A 15,489-nucleotide genomic window follows, 5' to 3' on the forward strand; every position below is an offset into this window, starting at 1 on the left:
TTAAAAAGTTGTTGAATTTCTTTCCAATTTACCCCAAGAGACAAACATTTTCCTCTTGATTTTCCCAACAAATAATTATTTGTAAAGAAGAAGCTGCATTTTGATTAGAACCACTTTGAAGCATTGAATCATATCAAATCAAACAGACAGGACATTGAAGCATATCAAATAAACCAGACAGGACATTGAAGCATATCAAATAAACCAGACAGGACATTGAAGCATATCAAATAAACCAGACAGGACATTGAAGCATATCAAATAAACCAGACAGGACATTGAAGGATATAAAATAAACAGACAGGACATTGAAGCATATCAAATCAAACAGGGAAATTAAAGCAATAGAAACAGGTCAGTTTAATTCTGAGTGTTTCTTAATATGATGAATACGATTAGCCTCGACCAGCGTTTCCCAAACTGGGTCCTGGGGACTCTAACGGGTGCACGTTTTGGTGTTTGCCCTATATGAATCAGCTGTGTAGTACTAGGGCATAAACCAAAACATACACCCCTTGGGGTCCCCAGGACCGAGTTCGGGAAACGTGGTCTAGACACACTAGACACAGTAGATTAAGTACATTCACTTGGTAGTTCCATTGTAATTGTTGACAGCCACATATTATCTTACTCGTGGTCAGTTATACTGTATCAACGTGAACACTGGTAGTGAGATAAACGGAACACTGTGAGGTAGCTAGATGCCCCTGCTCTAAGATAGGGGCGGGCAATTCCAGTCCTCCAGGGCCTGATTGGTGTCACAGTTTTTGCTCCAGCCCCAGCTAACACACCTGACTCTAATAATCACCTGATCATGATCTTCAGTTTAGAATGCCAGGTGATTAATCAGCTGTGTTTGCTAGGGATGGAGAAAAAGTGTGTGACTAACCAGGCCCTGGAGGACTGGAGCTGCCCAACCCTGCTCTAAGACATAAGGACCAACACATTAGGACACATGACACTGCTAGAAGAGATGGTACTATATTGAACCAAAAAGGGTTCAATCGATGACTCTCTTCATAAACATCTCAAACGGGATCTACATGGAACCGCAAAGCACCTATACTGTATATTTAGCAGTATAATTCTTCACTAGAACCTGCATGGCTCTTACAACAGGAACTAGAAGAGGTTGCACAGTGGGCGCAGCATGCTAGGTCATTCTATTCAATGTCTTATAGAGGTAGCAAATCAAATTGTTATTGATGTAGGAGTGTGTTGGTGTGAGCTGAGCAGTCAGAGAGTCGTTATTGATGAAGGAGGTTGTTTGTGTGTGCTGAGCAGTCAGAGAGTCGTTATTGATGAAGGAGGTTGTTTGTGTGAGCTGAGCAGTCAGAGAGTTGCCCAGGGTTTGACAAAGGATGTCCACTCTCCACCCTCTCTCCCTCGCTCCTTTCCTTTTACATTTTACCAGAGCTTTGTTTTCTCGTGGAGTTGAGGGGAGTGAGGTATCAATCGTGGTGCTCTTTTCTGTCCAAACTGATATTACTTTCTCTTATTCTCCTCCCAATTCTTCATTTGTCTTCATATTATCACAGAGAAAAAGAGCGAGAGAGAGAGAAAAAAAGAAAGAAAGACAAAAAGAGAGAGAGAGAGAGAGACGGCTCAGCTATGTTGTTCACCAACAGCACCACACTCCTCCTTTCCTTACCCCCTTCTCTCCATCTCATCCCTTCAGTCTGTATTGATATATCTGGCTAGCAGGAGAGAAATATCTACGAATCCTTACAACACAGTAGTGTCCATTCACTTTCATTGAATCCCCCAGACGTTCACACAAACAACCTCTGAAAGAAAGCAAATATATTTTCCAATTCTCCTCACTCTCTTGTTTCAGCAACACATCGTTTCTAAAAGAGTAGTACTTTTATTTCACTCTCTTGTTTCAGCAACACATCTTTTCTAAAAGAGTAGTACTTTTATTTCACTCTCTTGTTTCAGCAACACATCTTTCCTAAAAGAGTAGTATTTTTATTTCACTCTCTTGTTTCAGCAACACATCTTTTCTAAAAGAGTAGTACTTTTATTTCACTCTCTTGTTTCAGCAACACATCTTTTCTAAAAGAGTAGTACTTTTCTCTTCCTTCTGTCTCCATCACAACACAGAACGACAGGGCCTTTGGGTATTGGAAGCTACATTGTTTATTCTATTTAGATGGTAAGATCCTTTTTGTTTCAACTCAGTGACCTGAGCTCCCCTGCTACTGGCTTGAAGGCAGGTAATCAGGTGAGCTAAAGTACACCACCAACCTCAGTAATAACCCATGAATACACCTGCACACAACTTTCCTTCATTCATAAAGTACCTTGGAGCTGTATTAAAGGCTGTTATGTATTACTTCAGGTCAGGTTATAGTGTAGCAGATGTGGTCAGAGTAGAGAGGAGTGGAGAGGACTGGAGAGGAGTGGGGGGAAGTGGATAGGAGAGGAGTGGGGGGAAGTGGATAGGAGAGGAGTGGAGAGGTGGTAGAGAGGAGTGGGGGGAAGTGGAGAGGATTGGGGGAAGTGGATAGGAGAGGAGTGGAGAGGTGGTAGAGAGGAGTGGGGGGAAGTGGAGAGGATTGGGGGAAGTGGATAGGAGAGGAGTGGAGAGGTGGTAGAGAGGAGTGGGGGGAAGTGGATAGGAGAGGAGTGGAGAGGTGGTAGAGAGGAGTGGAGTGGAGTGGGGGGAAGTGGATAGGAGAGGAGTGGAGAGGTGGTAGAGAGGAGTGGAGTGGAGTGGGGGAAGTGGATAGGAGAAGAGTGGAGAGGTGGTAGAGATGAGTGGAGTGGAGTGGAGTGGAGTGGGGGGAAGTGGATAGGAGAGGAGTGGAGAGGTGGTAGAGAGGAGTGGAGTGGAGTGGAGTGGGGGGAAGTGGATAGGAGAAGAGTGGAGAGGTGGTAGAGAGGAGTGGAGTGGAGTGGGGGGAAGTGGATAGGAGAGGAGTGGAGAGGTGGTAGAGAGGAGTGGAGTGGAGTGGAGGGAAGTGGATAGGAGAGGAGTGGAGAGGAGAGGGGTGGAGAGAAGTGGAGAGGAGTGGAGAGAGGTGGTAGAGAGGAGTGGAGAGGAGAAGAGAGGAGAGGAGAGAATAGGAGTGGAGAGGAGTAGAGTGGAGTAGAATAGAATAGAGTAGAATAGAATAGAGCACAGTGGATTAGAGCAGAGCAGAGTAGAGTAGAGTAGAATAGAGCAGAGTAGAGTAGAGCAGAGCAGAGTAGATGAAAATAGAAGACTAGTATAAAAGAAAACAAGAAGAGAAAAGAAGAATAGAGTAGAATAGAATAGAAGAGTAGAGTAGAATAGAATAGAAGAGTAGAGTAGAATAGAATAGAACAGAATAGAGTATAATTGAACAGAATAGAGTAGAATAGAACAGAATAGAGTAGAATTGAACAGAATAGAGTAGAATATAACAGAATAGAGTAGAACCGAGTAGAGCACAGTAGAGTAGAGCACAGTAGAGTAGAGCAGAGCAGAGTAGAGCAGAGCAGATTAGGGTAGACCAGAAGAGATGACAATTGAGGAGAAGGGTATAAAAGAGAAGAGAAAACAAGAGTAGAGTAGAGTAGAGTAAAGTAGAGTAGGGTAGAGTAGAACACAACTTATTTTCTTATATTCTATTCAGATGTAGATCTATTATGCTGGTGTGAGACAGAGTGTGGAGGAGCATTACTTTATGTCTCCAGTGGTTTTAGCAGCCTGTGGTTCTTACCTTGAGGGCCGGGGGGGCCTTCTTCCCCTGGAGGCCCTGGGGATCCGTCGTTGCCAGGGGGACCGGGAGAACCCTGTCGAACCTGCGCCGCTAAAATGGCCGCCGGCGTCTTCTGCATGGCATAGCTTGATAGTCTCTCTGGCAAGTGACATAAAAATTCTGTATTACAATAATACCAACAATGTCTGCAAGTGATAGACAATTCACATTCTGTATCATTGTAACAATGGTGCCGGGGAAGAAGGCTGGCGTTTTATGTGTCACCAACCGATTGTTTTTTTGTTAGTTTATAACTTATTTTTTTACTTATTTTGTACATTGCCGCTACCGTCTTACGACGGAAAAATAACTTCTGGACATCAGGACCGTGATTACTCACCAAGGACTGGCAGAATCAATCTTTACCTTTAACGACATGAACGATATACTGCTTCTCGGGAACAGGCCCTGATCCCTGTGATTTGCATGAAGAAAAGGCAGAGAAAAAGGGGCCAGAGGGCGGGCTGCCTGCTGAGAATTCGTAGGCAATCGAATTAAATCTCCACTTCCTTCCATTCTGCTAGCAAACGTGAAATCTTTGGAGAATAAAATAGATGACCTACGCGAAAGATTAAACTACCAAAGGGACATTCAAAACTGTAATATCTTATGCTTCACGGAGCCGTGGCTGAATGACGACACTATCAACATACAGCTGGCTGGTTATAAATAACAGATATCTAAGGAAGCCTCGAGCTATTGCTCGCCTGAGGTAGTGTATCTCATGATAAGCTGTAGACCACACAATCTACTTAGAGAGTTTTCATGTGTATTTTTTGTAGCTGTTTACATACCACCACAGACTGAGGCTGGCACTAAGACAGCATTGAATGAGCTATATTACGCCATAAGCAAACAAGAAAATGCTCACCCAGTGCTCCTAATAGCCGATGACTTTAGGGCAGGGAAACTTGAATCCATTTTCAGAAATTTAGATCAGCATGTTAAATGTACAACCAGAAGGAAAAGAACTCTGGACCACCTTTACTCCACACACAGAGACGCATACAAGTCTCTCCCTCGCCCTCCATTTGGTAAATCTGACCATAATTCTATTCTCCTGATTCCTGCCTACAAGCAAAAATTAAAGCAGGAAGCAACAGTGACTAGATCAATAAAAAAGTGGTCAGATGAAGCAGATGCTAAGTTACAGGACTGTTTTTGTAGCACAGACTGGAATATGTTCTGGGATTCCTCTGAGGAAATTGAGGAGAACACCACATCAGTCATTGGCTTCATCAATAAGTGCATCGAAGACGACGTCCCCCACAGTGACCGTACGTACATACCCCAACCAGAAGCCATGGATTACAGGCAACATCCGCACTGAGCTAAAGGCTAGAGCTGCCACTTTCAAGGAGCGGGACTCTAACCTGGAAGCTCATAAGAAATCCCGCTATGCCCTCCGGCGAACCATCAAACAAGCAAAGCGTCAATACAGAACAAAGATTGAATCGTACTACACCGGCTCTGATGCTCGTCGGATGTGGCAGAGCTTGCAAACCATTACAGATTACAAAGTGAAGCACAGCCGAGAGTTGCCCAGTGACACGAGCCTACCAGACAAGCCTAAATGACTACTACTACTACTACGTAGCACTCACATCTGTAGCCATGAAGTGCTTTGAAAGGCTGGTCATGGCTCACATCAACACCATTATCCCAGAAATCCTAAACCCACTCCAATTTGCATACCGCCCAAACAGATCCACAGATGATGCAATCTCTATTGCACTCCACACTGTCCTTTCCCACCTGGACAAAAGGAACACCTATGTGAGAATGCTATTCATTGACTACAGCTCAGCGTTCAACACCATAGTGCCCTCAAAGCTCATCAATAAGCTAAGGACCCTGGGACTAAACACCTCCATCTGCAACTGGATCCTGGACTTCCTGACGGGCTGGCCCCAGGTGGGAAGGATAGGTAACGACACAGCCGCCACGCTGATCCTCAACACAGGGGCCCCTCGGGGGTGGGTGCTCAATCTCCTCCTGTACTCCCTGTTCAGGCATGACAGCACGGCCAGGCACGGCTCCAACACCATCATTAAGTTTGCCGATGACACAACAGTGGTTGGCCTGATCACCGACAACGATGAGACAGCCTATAGGGAGGAGGTCAGAGACCTGGCCGTGTGGTGCCAGGACAACAACTTCTCCCTCAACGTGATCAAGACAAAGGAGATGATTGTGGACTACAGGAAAAAGAGGACCGAGCATGCCCCCATTCACATCGATGGGGCTGCAGTGGAGCAGGTTGAGAGCTTCAAGTTCCTTGGTGTCCACATCACCAACAAACTAACATGGTCCAAGCACACCAAGACAGTCGTGAAGAGGGCACGACAAAACCTATTCCCCCTCAGGAGACTGAAAAGATTTGGCATTGGTTCTCAGATGCTCAAAATGTTCTACAGCTCCACCATCGAGAGCATCCTGACTGGTTGCATCACTGCCTGGTACGGCAACTGCTCGGCCTCCGACTGCAAGGCACTTCAGAGGTTAGTGCAAACGGCCCAGTACATCACTTGGGCCAAGCTTCCTGCCATTCAGGACCTCTATACCAGGCCCTAATAATTGTCAAAGACTCAGGCTACCCTATTCATGGACTGTTCTCTCTGCTACCTTACGGCAAGCGATACAGGAGCGCCAAGTCTAGGTCCAAGAGGGTTCTAAACAGCTTCTAACCCCAAGCCATAAGACTTCTGAACACCTAATCAAATGTCGACCCAGACTATTTGCATTGCCCCCCTCTTTTACACCACTGCTACTCTCTGTTGTTATCATCTATGCATAGTCACTTTAATAACTCTACCCACATGTACATATTACCTCAACTAACCGGTTTCCCGCACATTGACTCTGTACCGGTATCCCCCTGAATATAGTCTCGCTATTGTTTTTTTTACTGCTGCTCTTTAATTACTTGTTACTTTTATTTCTTATTCTTATCCGTATTTTTTTTAACTGCATTGTTGGTTAAATAAGCATTTCACTGTGACGTCTACAACTGTTGTATTCAGCGCATGTGACTAACAACATTTGATTTGATTTGATAATATACCAACACTCTCTGCAAGTGATAGACAATTCAAGAGCTTGTGACTATAAGGTTCTATCTGCAAAAAGATGATTCCGAGATAATTGGCTTTAAAGTTCCAAACCCTCATTGGTTTGAATGGTGTCAGCAATTTGTATATTTTATTATTTTGAATTTAACAACATGAATTGGGCTATTTAGACTACAATATAGGTAGAAAACATTGAACAGAACAACGATATGTCCATAACTCAGACAGAACCTTACAGGCCCAAGCTCTCTAATTGAAATTCTGTATCAGAACACATAAAAGGGTAGAATAGGGTCTACAGCAGCTCATTAGTTAGTTAGGATATGTACTAAACCGAGGCGTGCATACCACTCTGCCATTCAATATCACAACACAGTGGCACAACAATAAAATACCTTCACCCAGCATGAACTATTCTTTTACTTGGGACTCTTTTACTTCCTGAAGAACTAAGGCAACAATATCCAATTTAGATTCCCCCCCCGATTTAGAAATCCTGAAATCCTTAAAAGAGTGAGGAGAAAACAAAGGGACCCCCTGAAGGATAAATTGGGTCGACAACAAGTTAGGATTCAGACAGCTGTACCTTCAAACAACCGCAATACTTCATTCCGGATAAACATTTTAATTTCCTCCATGGAACTGGCATCATTCTGTGAGAGAGACAGAGAGAGAGACAGAGAGAGAGAGAGAGAGAGAGAGAGAGAGAGAGAGAGAGAGAGAGAGACAGAGAGAGATATACAGACAAACAGGCATAAGAGAGAGAAACAGAAACAGAATAACACAAACTTAACCAAAACGTCTTTAACAGATTAAGAAAATGTAATTAGAGAGAGACAGAGAGAGACAGAGAGAGAGAGAGAGACAGAGAGAGAGAGAGAGAGAGAGAGAGAGAGACGAGACAGGCAGTAGTTCATGTTTTATTCAACATGTTATAACATTGCAGTGTCTTCAGAGATAAAGAGATGCAATGCTTCATGGCATAATAATCAACTCCTCTCTCCCTGTTTCCCTGTTTCCCTGTTTCCCTGTTTCCCTGTCTCCCTGTTTCCCTGTTTCCCTGTTTCCCTCTCTCCCTGTTTCCCTGTTTCCCTGTCTCCCTGTTTCCCTGTTTCCCTGTTTCCCTGTTTCCCTGTTTCCCTGTCTCCCTGTTTCCCTGTTTCCCTGTTTCCCTGTTTCCCTCTCTCCCTGTTTCCCTGTTTCCCTGTTTCCCTGTTTCCCTGTTTCCCTCTCTCCCTGTTTCCCTGTTTCCCTGTTTCCCTGTTTCCCTCTCTCCCTGTTTCCCTGTTTCCCTGTTTCCCTGTTTCCCTCTCTCCCTGTTTCCCTGTTTCCCTGTTTTCCCTGTTTCCCTGTTTCCCTGTTTCCCTCTCTCCCTGTTTCCCTGTTTCCCTGTTTCCCTGTTTCCCTGTTTCCCTGTCTCCCTGTTTTCCCGTGTTTCCCTGTTTCCCTGTTTCCCTCTCTCCCTGTTTCCCTGTCTCCCTGTCTCCCTGTTTCCCTCTCTCCCTGTTTCCCTGTTTCCCTGTTTCCCTGTTTCCCTCTCTCCCTGTTTCCCTGTTTCCCTGTTTCCCTGTTTCCCTCTCTCCCTGTTTCCCTGTTTCCCTGTTTCCCTGTTTCCCTGTTTCCCTCTCTCCCTGTTTCCCTGTTTCCCTGTTCCCTGTTTCCCTGTTTCCCTGTCTCCCTGTTTCCCTGTTTCCCTGTTTCCCTGTTTCCCTGTTTCCCTGTTTCCCTCCCTCCCTGTTTCCCTGTTTCCCTGCCATCTATCTCAGGCTCAAAGTAAGATTGCTGTTTGCTCAGAATGTTTGTGTTGAGCCTTGAATTGTAGAGGAGAACATTGGCAACAGAATGGAATGGAAATCCTAGCTGTGGAAATGCTCTTTCGGAGTTCCATATTCTTCTGACTGCCCAAGGAAACGACTGAGAAATGCATTATAATACTGTATTTCTGGTGGACTCCAGATAGAGGTATGGATAAAGGAATGGGATTTATGAGGCTCCACTAAACACCAAGTCGTATGAACAACTAGAATAAAACCCAGGGAGAAAAACAGGGACTTGTGTGTTTGAAACACCTTTGCAATCAGAGCTTAAACCTCATATACTGTTACAATGAACTGTGATCATCTGTGGACCATTTTCTAAAAGATTCTTCATATTGTCTGTGTCTTGATAGGTAGAGGAGAGGATGAAACCAAACCGGGGAACTTTAGAAATGTATTAAAGTAACAATATTCAGGGCCATTTTCGAACATCGATATTGATCACTCAAATATTATTGTGTTCTATTGCGACTGGTTTAAAAACAGGGTACTTGTATTTTGGCAGTGCTGAATACCACGGGATGAGTTGCCAATGTACTTTTGTGTTTAATAGGGTCACTGTTCTGTTCTATGAGAGAAAGATATAGGAGGGTAACCCTTAAGTACTTGTTTTCTTGGCTTTCACCTCTGTTGTGTTATGTAACCCTCTACATGCTGCGTGTAGAATAGCTGTGACACACAGAGGTGTTTATCCATCCTCTCCAGCTCTCTCCTCACTCCCACGCTCTCTCCTTCTCTCTCTCCTCACTCCCACGCTCTCTCCTTCTCTCTCTCCTCACTCCCATGCTCTCTCCTTCTCTCTCTCCTCACTCCCGCGCTCTCTCCTTCTCTCTCTCCTCACTCCTGCGCTCTCTCCTTCTCTCTCTCCTCACTCCCACGCTCTCTCCTTCTCTCTCTCCTCACTCCCACGCTCCCTCCTCTCTCTCTCCTCACTCCCACGCTCTCTCCTTCTCTCTCTCCTCACTCCCACACTCTCTCCTCTCTCTCCTCACTCCCACGCTCTCTCCTTCTCTCTCTCCTCACTCCCACGTTCTCTCCTTCTCTCTCTCCTCACTCCTACGCTCTCTCCTTCTCCCTCTCCTCACTCCCACGCTCTCTCCTTCTCTCTCTCCTCACTCCCACGCTCTCTCCTTCTCTCTCTCCTCTCTCCCACACTCTCCTTCTCTCTCTCCTCACTCGCACGCTCTCTCCTCTCTCTCCTCACTCGCACGCTCTCTCCTTCTCTCTCTCCTCACTCGCACACTCTCTCCATCTCTCTCCTTCTCTCTATTCCTCTCTCCTTTCCTCGCTCTCTCTCCTTTCCTCCTTCTCTCTTCTTTCCTCTCTCTCTCTCATTTCCTCTATCTCTCTAATTTCTTCCATCTCTCTCCTTTCTTCCATCTCTCTCATTTCTTCCATCTCTCTCATTTCTTCCTACTCTCTCCTTTCTTCCATCTCTCTCATTTCTTCGATCTCTCTCTTTCCCTCTCTCCTTCACTCTCTCTTTCCCTCTCTCTCTCTCTCTCTCTCCTTCCCTCTCTCCTTCCCTCTCTCTCTTCCCCTCTCTCCTTCCCTCTCTCTCTAGCCCTCTCTCCTTCTCTCGCTCCCTCTAGCCCTCTCTCCTTCTCTCGCTCGCTCTAGCCCTCTCTCCTTCCCTCTCTGTGCTCCTTTCTCTCTAGTCCTCTCTCCTTCTCCCTCTCTCCGCCCCTCTCTCTCTAGCCCTTCTCTCCTTCCCTCTCTCCCGACCCCCCTGTGGGTTGAGCTGATCAGGAGTGGGAGGTGAGGAGCAGAAACAACCTAGCTGGCTTCATTATGCCTATCTGTTATCTGCTGTGTCATATGTTGCTCCACACAGCTCCACACAACTCTATGCTACTGCAGTACTGCATTAATTTACAGAGAAAGAGAGATATACGCTAATTACTTAGACCACTGAAGAAAGGAGGATGTTTAGATTCTGTAATTATGTGTGACTGAGGATAGTCTTTGATTTTATGGGCAGGTATAGACAAACACACACAAAAATGTGGAGCATGAATTTCTATGGGTTTATGGTTGGACTATGAGTGTTGGGAGATCTCTGTTGGGAGATCTCTATGAGTGTTGGGAGATCTCTGTAAAACATACCTTGAAGGGGAGTACATAAGACATTCACAACACCTTTATAAAACAGGCCATGACACCTTTATGACAGAATCATTCACAACACCTTTATAAAACAGGCCATGACACCTTTATGACAGAATCATTCACAACACCTTTATAAAACAGGCCATGACACCTTTATGACAGAATCATTCACAACACCTTTATGAAACAGGCCATGACACCTTTATGACAGGATCATTCACAACACCTTTATAAAACAGGCCATGACACCTTTATGACAGAATCATTCACAACACCTTTATAAAACAGGTCATGACACCTTTATGAGTGTTACAGGATCATTCACAACAAACTTGATAACACATTTATTCAACATCATTCAAGATGGGATTTTGGCTACACTTGGCCAGTTTGGGGAGATATAACCAACGTACCAGAGGGCTTGGTGTGTTTGGAGGAGATATAACAACGTACCAGAGGGCTTGGTGTGTTTGGGGGAGATATAACAACGTACCAGAGGGCTTGGTGTGTTTGGGGGAGATATAACCAACGTACCAGAGGGCTTGGTGTGTTTGGGGGAGATATAATCAACGTACCAGAGGGCTTGGTGTGTTTGGGGGAGATATAATCAACGTACCAGAGGGCTTGGTGTGTTTGGAGGAGATATAACAACGTACCAGAGGGCTTGGTGTGTTTGGAGGAGATATAACCAACGTACCAGAGGGCTTGGTGTGTTTGGGGGAGATATAACAACGTACCAGAGGGCTTGGTGTGTTTGGGGGAGATATAACCAACGTACCAGAGGGCTTGGTGTGTTTGGGGGAGATATAATCAACGTACCAGAGGGCTTGGTGTGTTTGGGGGAGATATAACCAACGTACCAGAGGGCTTGGTGTGTTTGGGGGAGATATAACAACGTACCAGAGGGCTTGGTGTGTTTGGGGGAAATATAACCAACGTACCAGAGGGCTTGGTGTGTTTGGGGGAGATATAACAACGTACCAGAGGGCTTGGTGTGTTTGGGGGAGATATAATCAACGTACCAGAGGGCTTGGTGATGCTATGGGACCTGGGGGACCAGGGTCTCCTCGGTGGCCTTGGGGCCCGATAGGTCCCACTATTCCTGGGTCTCCTGTCCTTCCCCTCTCTCCTTGGACTCCCCTCGCTCCAGGTATCCCTGGGTCCCCCTGCAGTAGGAGATCAGCAAAGAACAATCAAATCAAATTTGTATTGGTCATGTACACATATTTATCAGATGTTATCGAAGGGTGTAGTGAAATGCTTATGTTCCTAGTTCCAACAGTGCAGTAATACCTGACAATACATATACAGTCCAATATAACAATATGTATAATGGTTAAATCTAGCTGGCTGGTGAGTTCCCACCATGTGGTTTACAGTACACCCTCCGGTCTCCAATTCAGATCTACAATCACTTTATTTAACTAGGCCATCAGTGTAAATAAGAAAATATTCTTCATTGACTTGCCTGGTTAAATAAAAGGGTGAGGGGGTTGTTGTCAGTCCCACTCCAGACTGTACCGGAGACAATCTGATAGAGCATTGGCATAAGGCCACTCTGGCTTTGGGCTGATACTGTCACTACCAACGCCTCAGCATTACACAATCAGTCCTCATCCAGCCATTACCCTGATTGTCACTACCAACGCCTCAGCATTACACAATCAGTCCTCATCCAGCCATTACCCTGATTGTCACTACCAACGCCTCAGCATTACACAATCAGTCCTCATCCAGCCATTACCCTGATTGAGCCCAATCAGATACACATCCCCAGGGTCTGTGGCCAATTCTGTCACCATGTATCTTAGCTCTCCTACAAACCGCCATTACTAGCATTTGGGAACAGATTACACTGTAGGAGACTGTGACAGGGCTTTATAAACAGATTACACTGTAGAAGACTGTGACAGGGCTTTAGAAACAGATTACACTGTAGAAGACTGTGACAGGGCTTTATAAACAGATTAGACTGTAGAAGACTGTGACAGGGCTTTAGAAACAGATTACACTGTAGAAGACTGTGACAGGGCTTTATAAACAGATTACACTGTAGGAGACTGTGACAGGGCTTTATAAACAGATTACACTGTAGAAGACTGTGACAGGGCTTTATAAACAGATTACACTGTAGAAGAGTGTGACAGGGCTTTATAAACAGATTACACTGTAGAAGACTGTGAAAGGGCTTTATAAACAGATTACACTGTAGAAGACTGTGACAGGGCTTTCTAAACAGATTACACTGTAGAAGACTGTGACAGGGCTTTATAAACAGATTACACTGTAGAAGACTGTGACAGGGCTTTATAAACAGATTACACTGTAGAAGACTGTGACAGGGCTTCATAAACATATTACACTGTAGAAGACTGTGACAGGGCTTTATAAACATATTACACTGTAGAAGACTGTGACAGGGCTTTATAAACAGATTACACTGTAGAAGACTGTGACAGGGCTTTATAAACATATTACACTGTAGAAGACTGTGACAGGGCTTCATAAACATATTACACTGTAGAAGACTGTGACAGGGCTTTATAAACAGATTACACTGTAGAAGACTGTGACAGAGCTTTATAAACAGATTACAATGTAGGACACTGTGACAGGGCTTTATAAACAGATTACACTGTAGAAGACTGTGACAGGGCTTTATAAACAGATTACACTGTAGAAGACTGTGACAGGGCTTTTATAAATAGGGGTTTCAGAAATACAATGGTGGCATACAAAATGCATTGAATTTCAGATGCCTTTATCAAATACTTAGGCACCTCTGGGGGAAAAACATGTGTTTCTATGCATCATTGCCTTTTGGTTGGGTTAGGTTCTGTGTGATATTTTTCCATCACAAACAATGAGTTGTGTTTTTGGAAAACATCTTCAGAGAAACAAAATAAAGGTGCTTACCCGTTCTCCCTTGGATCCTCTGTCTCCTAGTCTACCTGTGGCTCCCTGTAAGAAGATAAAACACATCGCAGTATGAACACATGACAGAGGAGTGCAGGTTCTGTCTGAAATACTCTGCTGATTGCAGAGACAGAGAAGTCCCTCCAGACCAGAGAGAAGAGCAAAGAGCACTGCTAAATAATTGGATATTTGGAATGAAGATGACCCCAAGGCTAGCTTCTCTCTCTTTACCCACTCCTCTCTTTGTCTTCTCTCTCTTTACCCACTCCTCTCTTTGTCTTCTCTCTTTACCCACTCCTCTCTTTGTCTTCTCTCTCTTTACCCACTCCTCTCTTTGTCTCTCTCTTTAGCCACTCCTCTCTTTGTCTTCTCTCTTTACCCACTCCTCTCGTTGTCTTCTCTCTCTTTACCCACTCCTCTCTTTGTCTTCTCTCTTTACCCACTCCTCTCTTGTCTTCTCTCTCTTTACCCACTCCTCTCTTTGTCTTCTCTCTCTTTACCCACTCCTCTCTTTGTCTTCTCTCTCTTTACCCACTCCTCTCTTTGTCTTCTCTCTTTTACCCACTCCTCTCTTTGTCTTCTCTCTTTAGCCACTCCTCTCTTTGTCTTCTCTCTCTTTTACCCACTCCTCTCTTTGTCTTCTCTCTCTTTACCCACTCCTCTCTTTGTCTTCTCCCTCTTTACCCACTCCTCTCTTTGTCTTCTCTCTCTTTACCCACTCCTCTCTTTGTCTTCTCTCTCTTTACCCACTCCTCTCTTTGTCTTCTCTCTCTTTACCCACTGCTCTCTTTGTCTTCTCTCCTTTCCTCCCTCTCTCTAAATCTGACTTTTCTCCTCTCCTCTCCTCTCCTCTCCTCTCCTCTCCTCTCCTCTCCTCTCCTCTCCTCTCCTCTCCTCTCCTCTCCTCTCCTCTCCTCTCCTCGCACTCAAAAGCACACTGCTTTTGTTCAGACACCCACTGAGGCCAACGTGGGTCTAATCTGTTGCTCTGTAATCACCCCCATCAACATCAACCAATCCTCCACACTCAGGGTCATTTAATGATTGCTTACCATTTTAAATTTCCCAACCCACACTTGTGTCTTAGCTTATTCAGATTCAAAAAAGGTTTATTGTTGCAATAACTAACAATTGGTGGCAGCAGTGAAGTGATTGACAGGATGTCTTTCAATCCAAATCCTCAATCCAAAAACAACATTTTTTAAATGATTCTGGGATGACTGTTGTTCCTGTGTCTGAGGATGTATGGAGTTCTCCGAGGACTGTTTCACCTTCCACATGGTCTGTCACAGCTTCCCTGCATCACATAGCCCCACTTCCCTCTGTGGACTGTATGCCTCCTCCCTCCTACTCTGCCTGCCTGCCTGCCTGCCTGCCTGCCTGCCGGCTCCCTCCCTCCCTCCCTCGCTCCCTCCCTCCCTCCCTCCCTCCCTCCCTCCCTCCCTCCCTCCCTCCCTCCCTCCCTCCCTCCCTCCCTCCCTCCCTCCCTCCCTCGCTGGGAGAGAAACACCTGTCGTTAGCTCTATGTGCAACACTGCTCTCAGAACTACACTGCTCCATTCTCCTCTCCTCTCTTGCTTTCCAGGTCTCCCTCGCTCCCTCCATCTCACTGACTGTATAACCTCTGGGAACATCTTTGTATCCATTTACTGTGAGGATTACTGTCTCCATGCAAAAATACAATCTGGCACGATCATGTGGTTTTAAAAGCAACGGCAGCAGAGAACTCTGTTCTCCTCCTCGCCTACATTCATCTGCAGCCCCCTCTCTATTTTTTATTTCTGCTATGTTATTCCCCAACGCCTGATGGGAGGCTTACATCTCCACTGAATTCGACTTCCATCG

The 15,489-nt window shown here is 45.3% G+C and overlaps 1 protein-coding gene across 1 annotated transcript; it reads right to left on the reverse strand.

Annotated features, from left to right (window-relative positions):
• Window positions 1–767: 767 nt before the first annotated feature.
• Window positions 768–13,689, reverse strand: LOC135532745 (collagen alpha-1(XIX) chain-like; the record flags this gene model as incomplete). The annotated part of the gene is made up of 5 exons (XM_064960192.1): window positions 768–1,522; window positions 3,693–3,830; window positions 7,389–7,455; window positions 11,751–11,894; window positions 13,645–13,689. Coding segments are annotated over 5 exons (402 nt in total), but the record flags the coding sequence as incomplete, so codon positions are not given.
• Between the last annotated feature and the right edge of the window lie 1,800 nt (window positions 13,690–15,489).

The sequence above is a fragment of the Oncorhynchus masou genome, unplaced genomic scaffold (assembly GCF_036934945.1).
Source record: "Oncorhynchus masou masou isolate Uvic2021 unplaced genomic scaffold, UVic_Omas_1.1 unplaced_scaffold_2003, whole genome shotgun sequence".
NCBI classification, from domain to species: domain Eukaryota; kingdom Metazoa; phylum Chordata; class Actinopteri; order Salmoniformes; family Salmonidae; genus Oncorhynchus; species Oncorhynchus masou.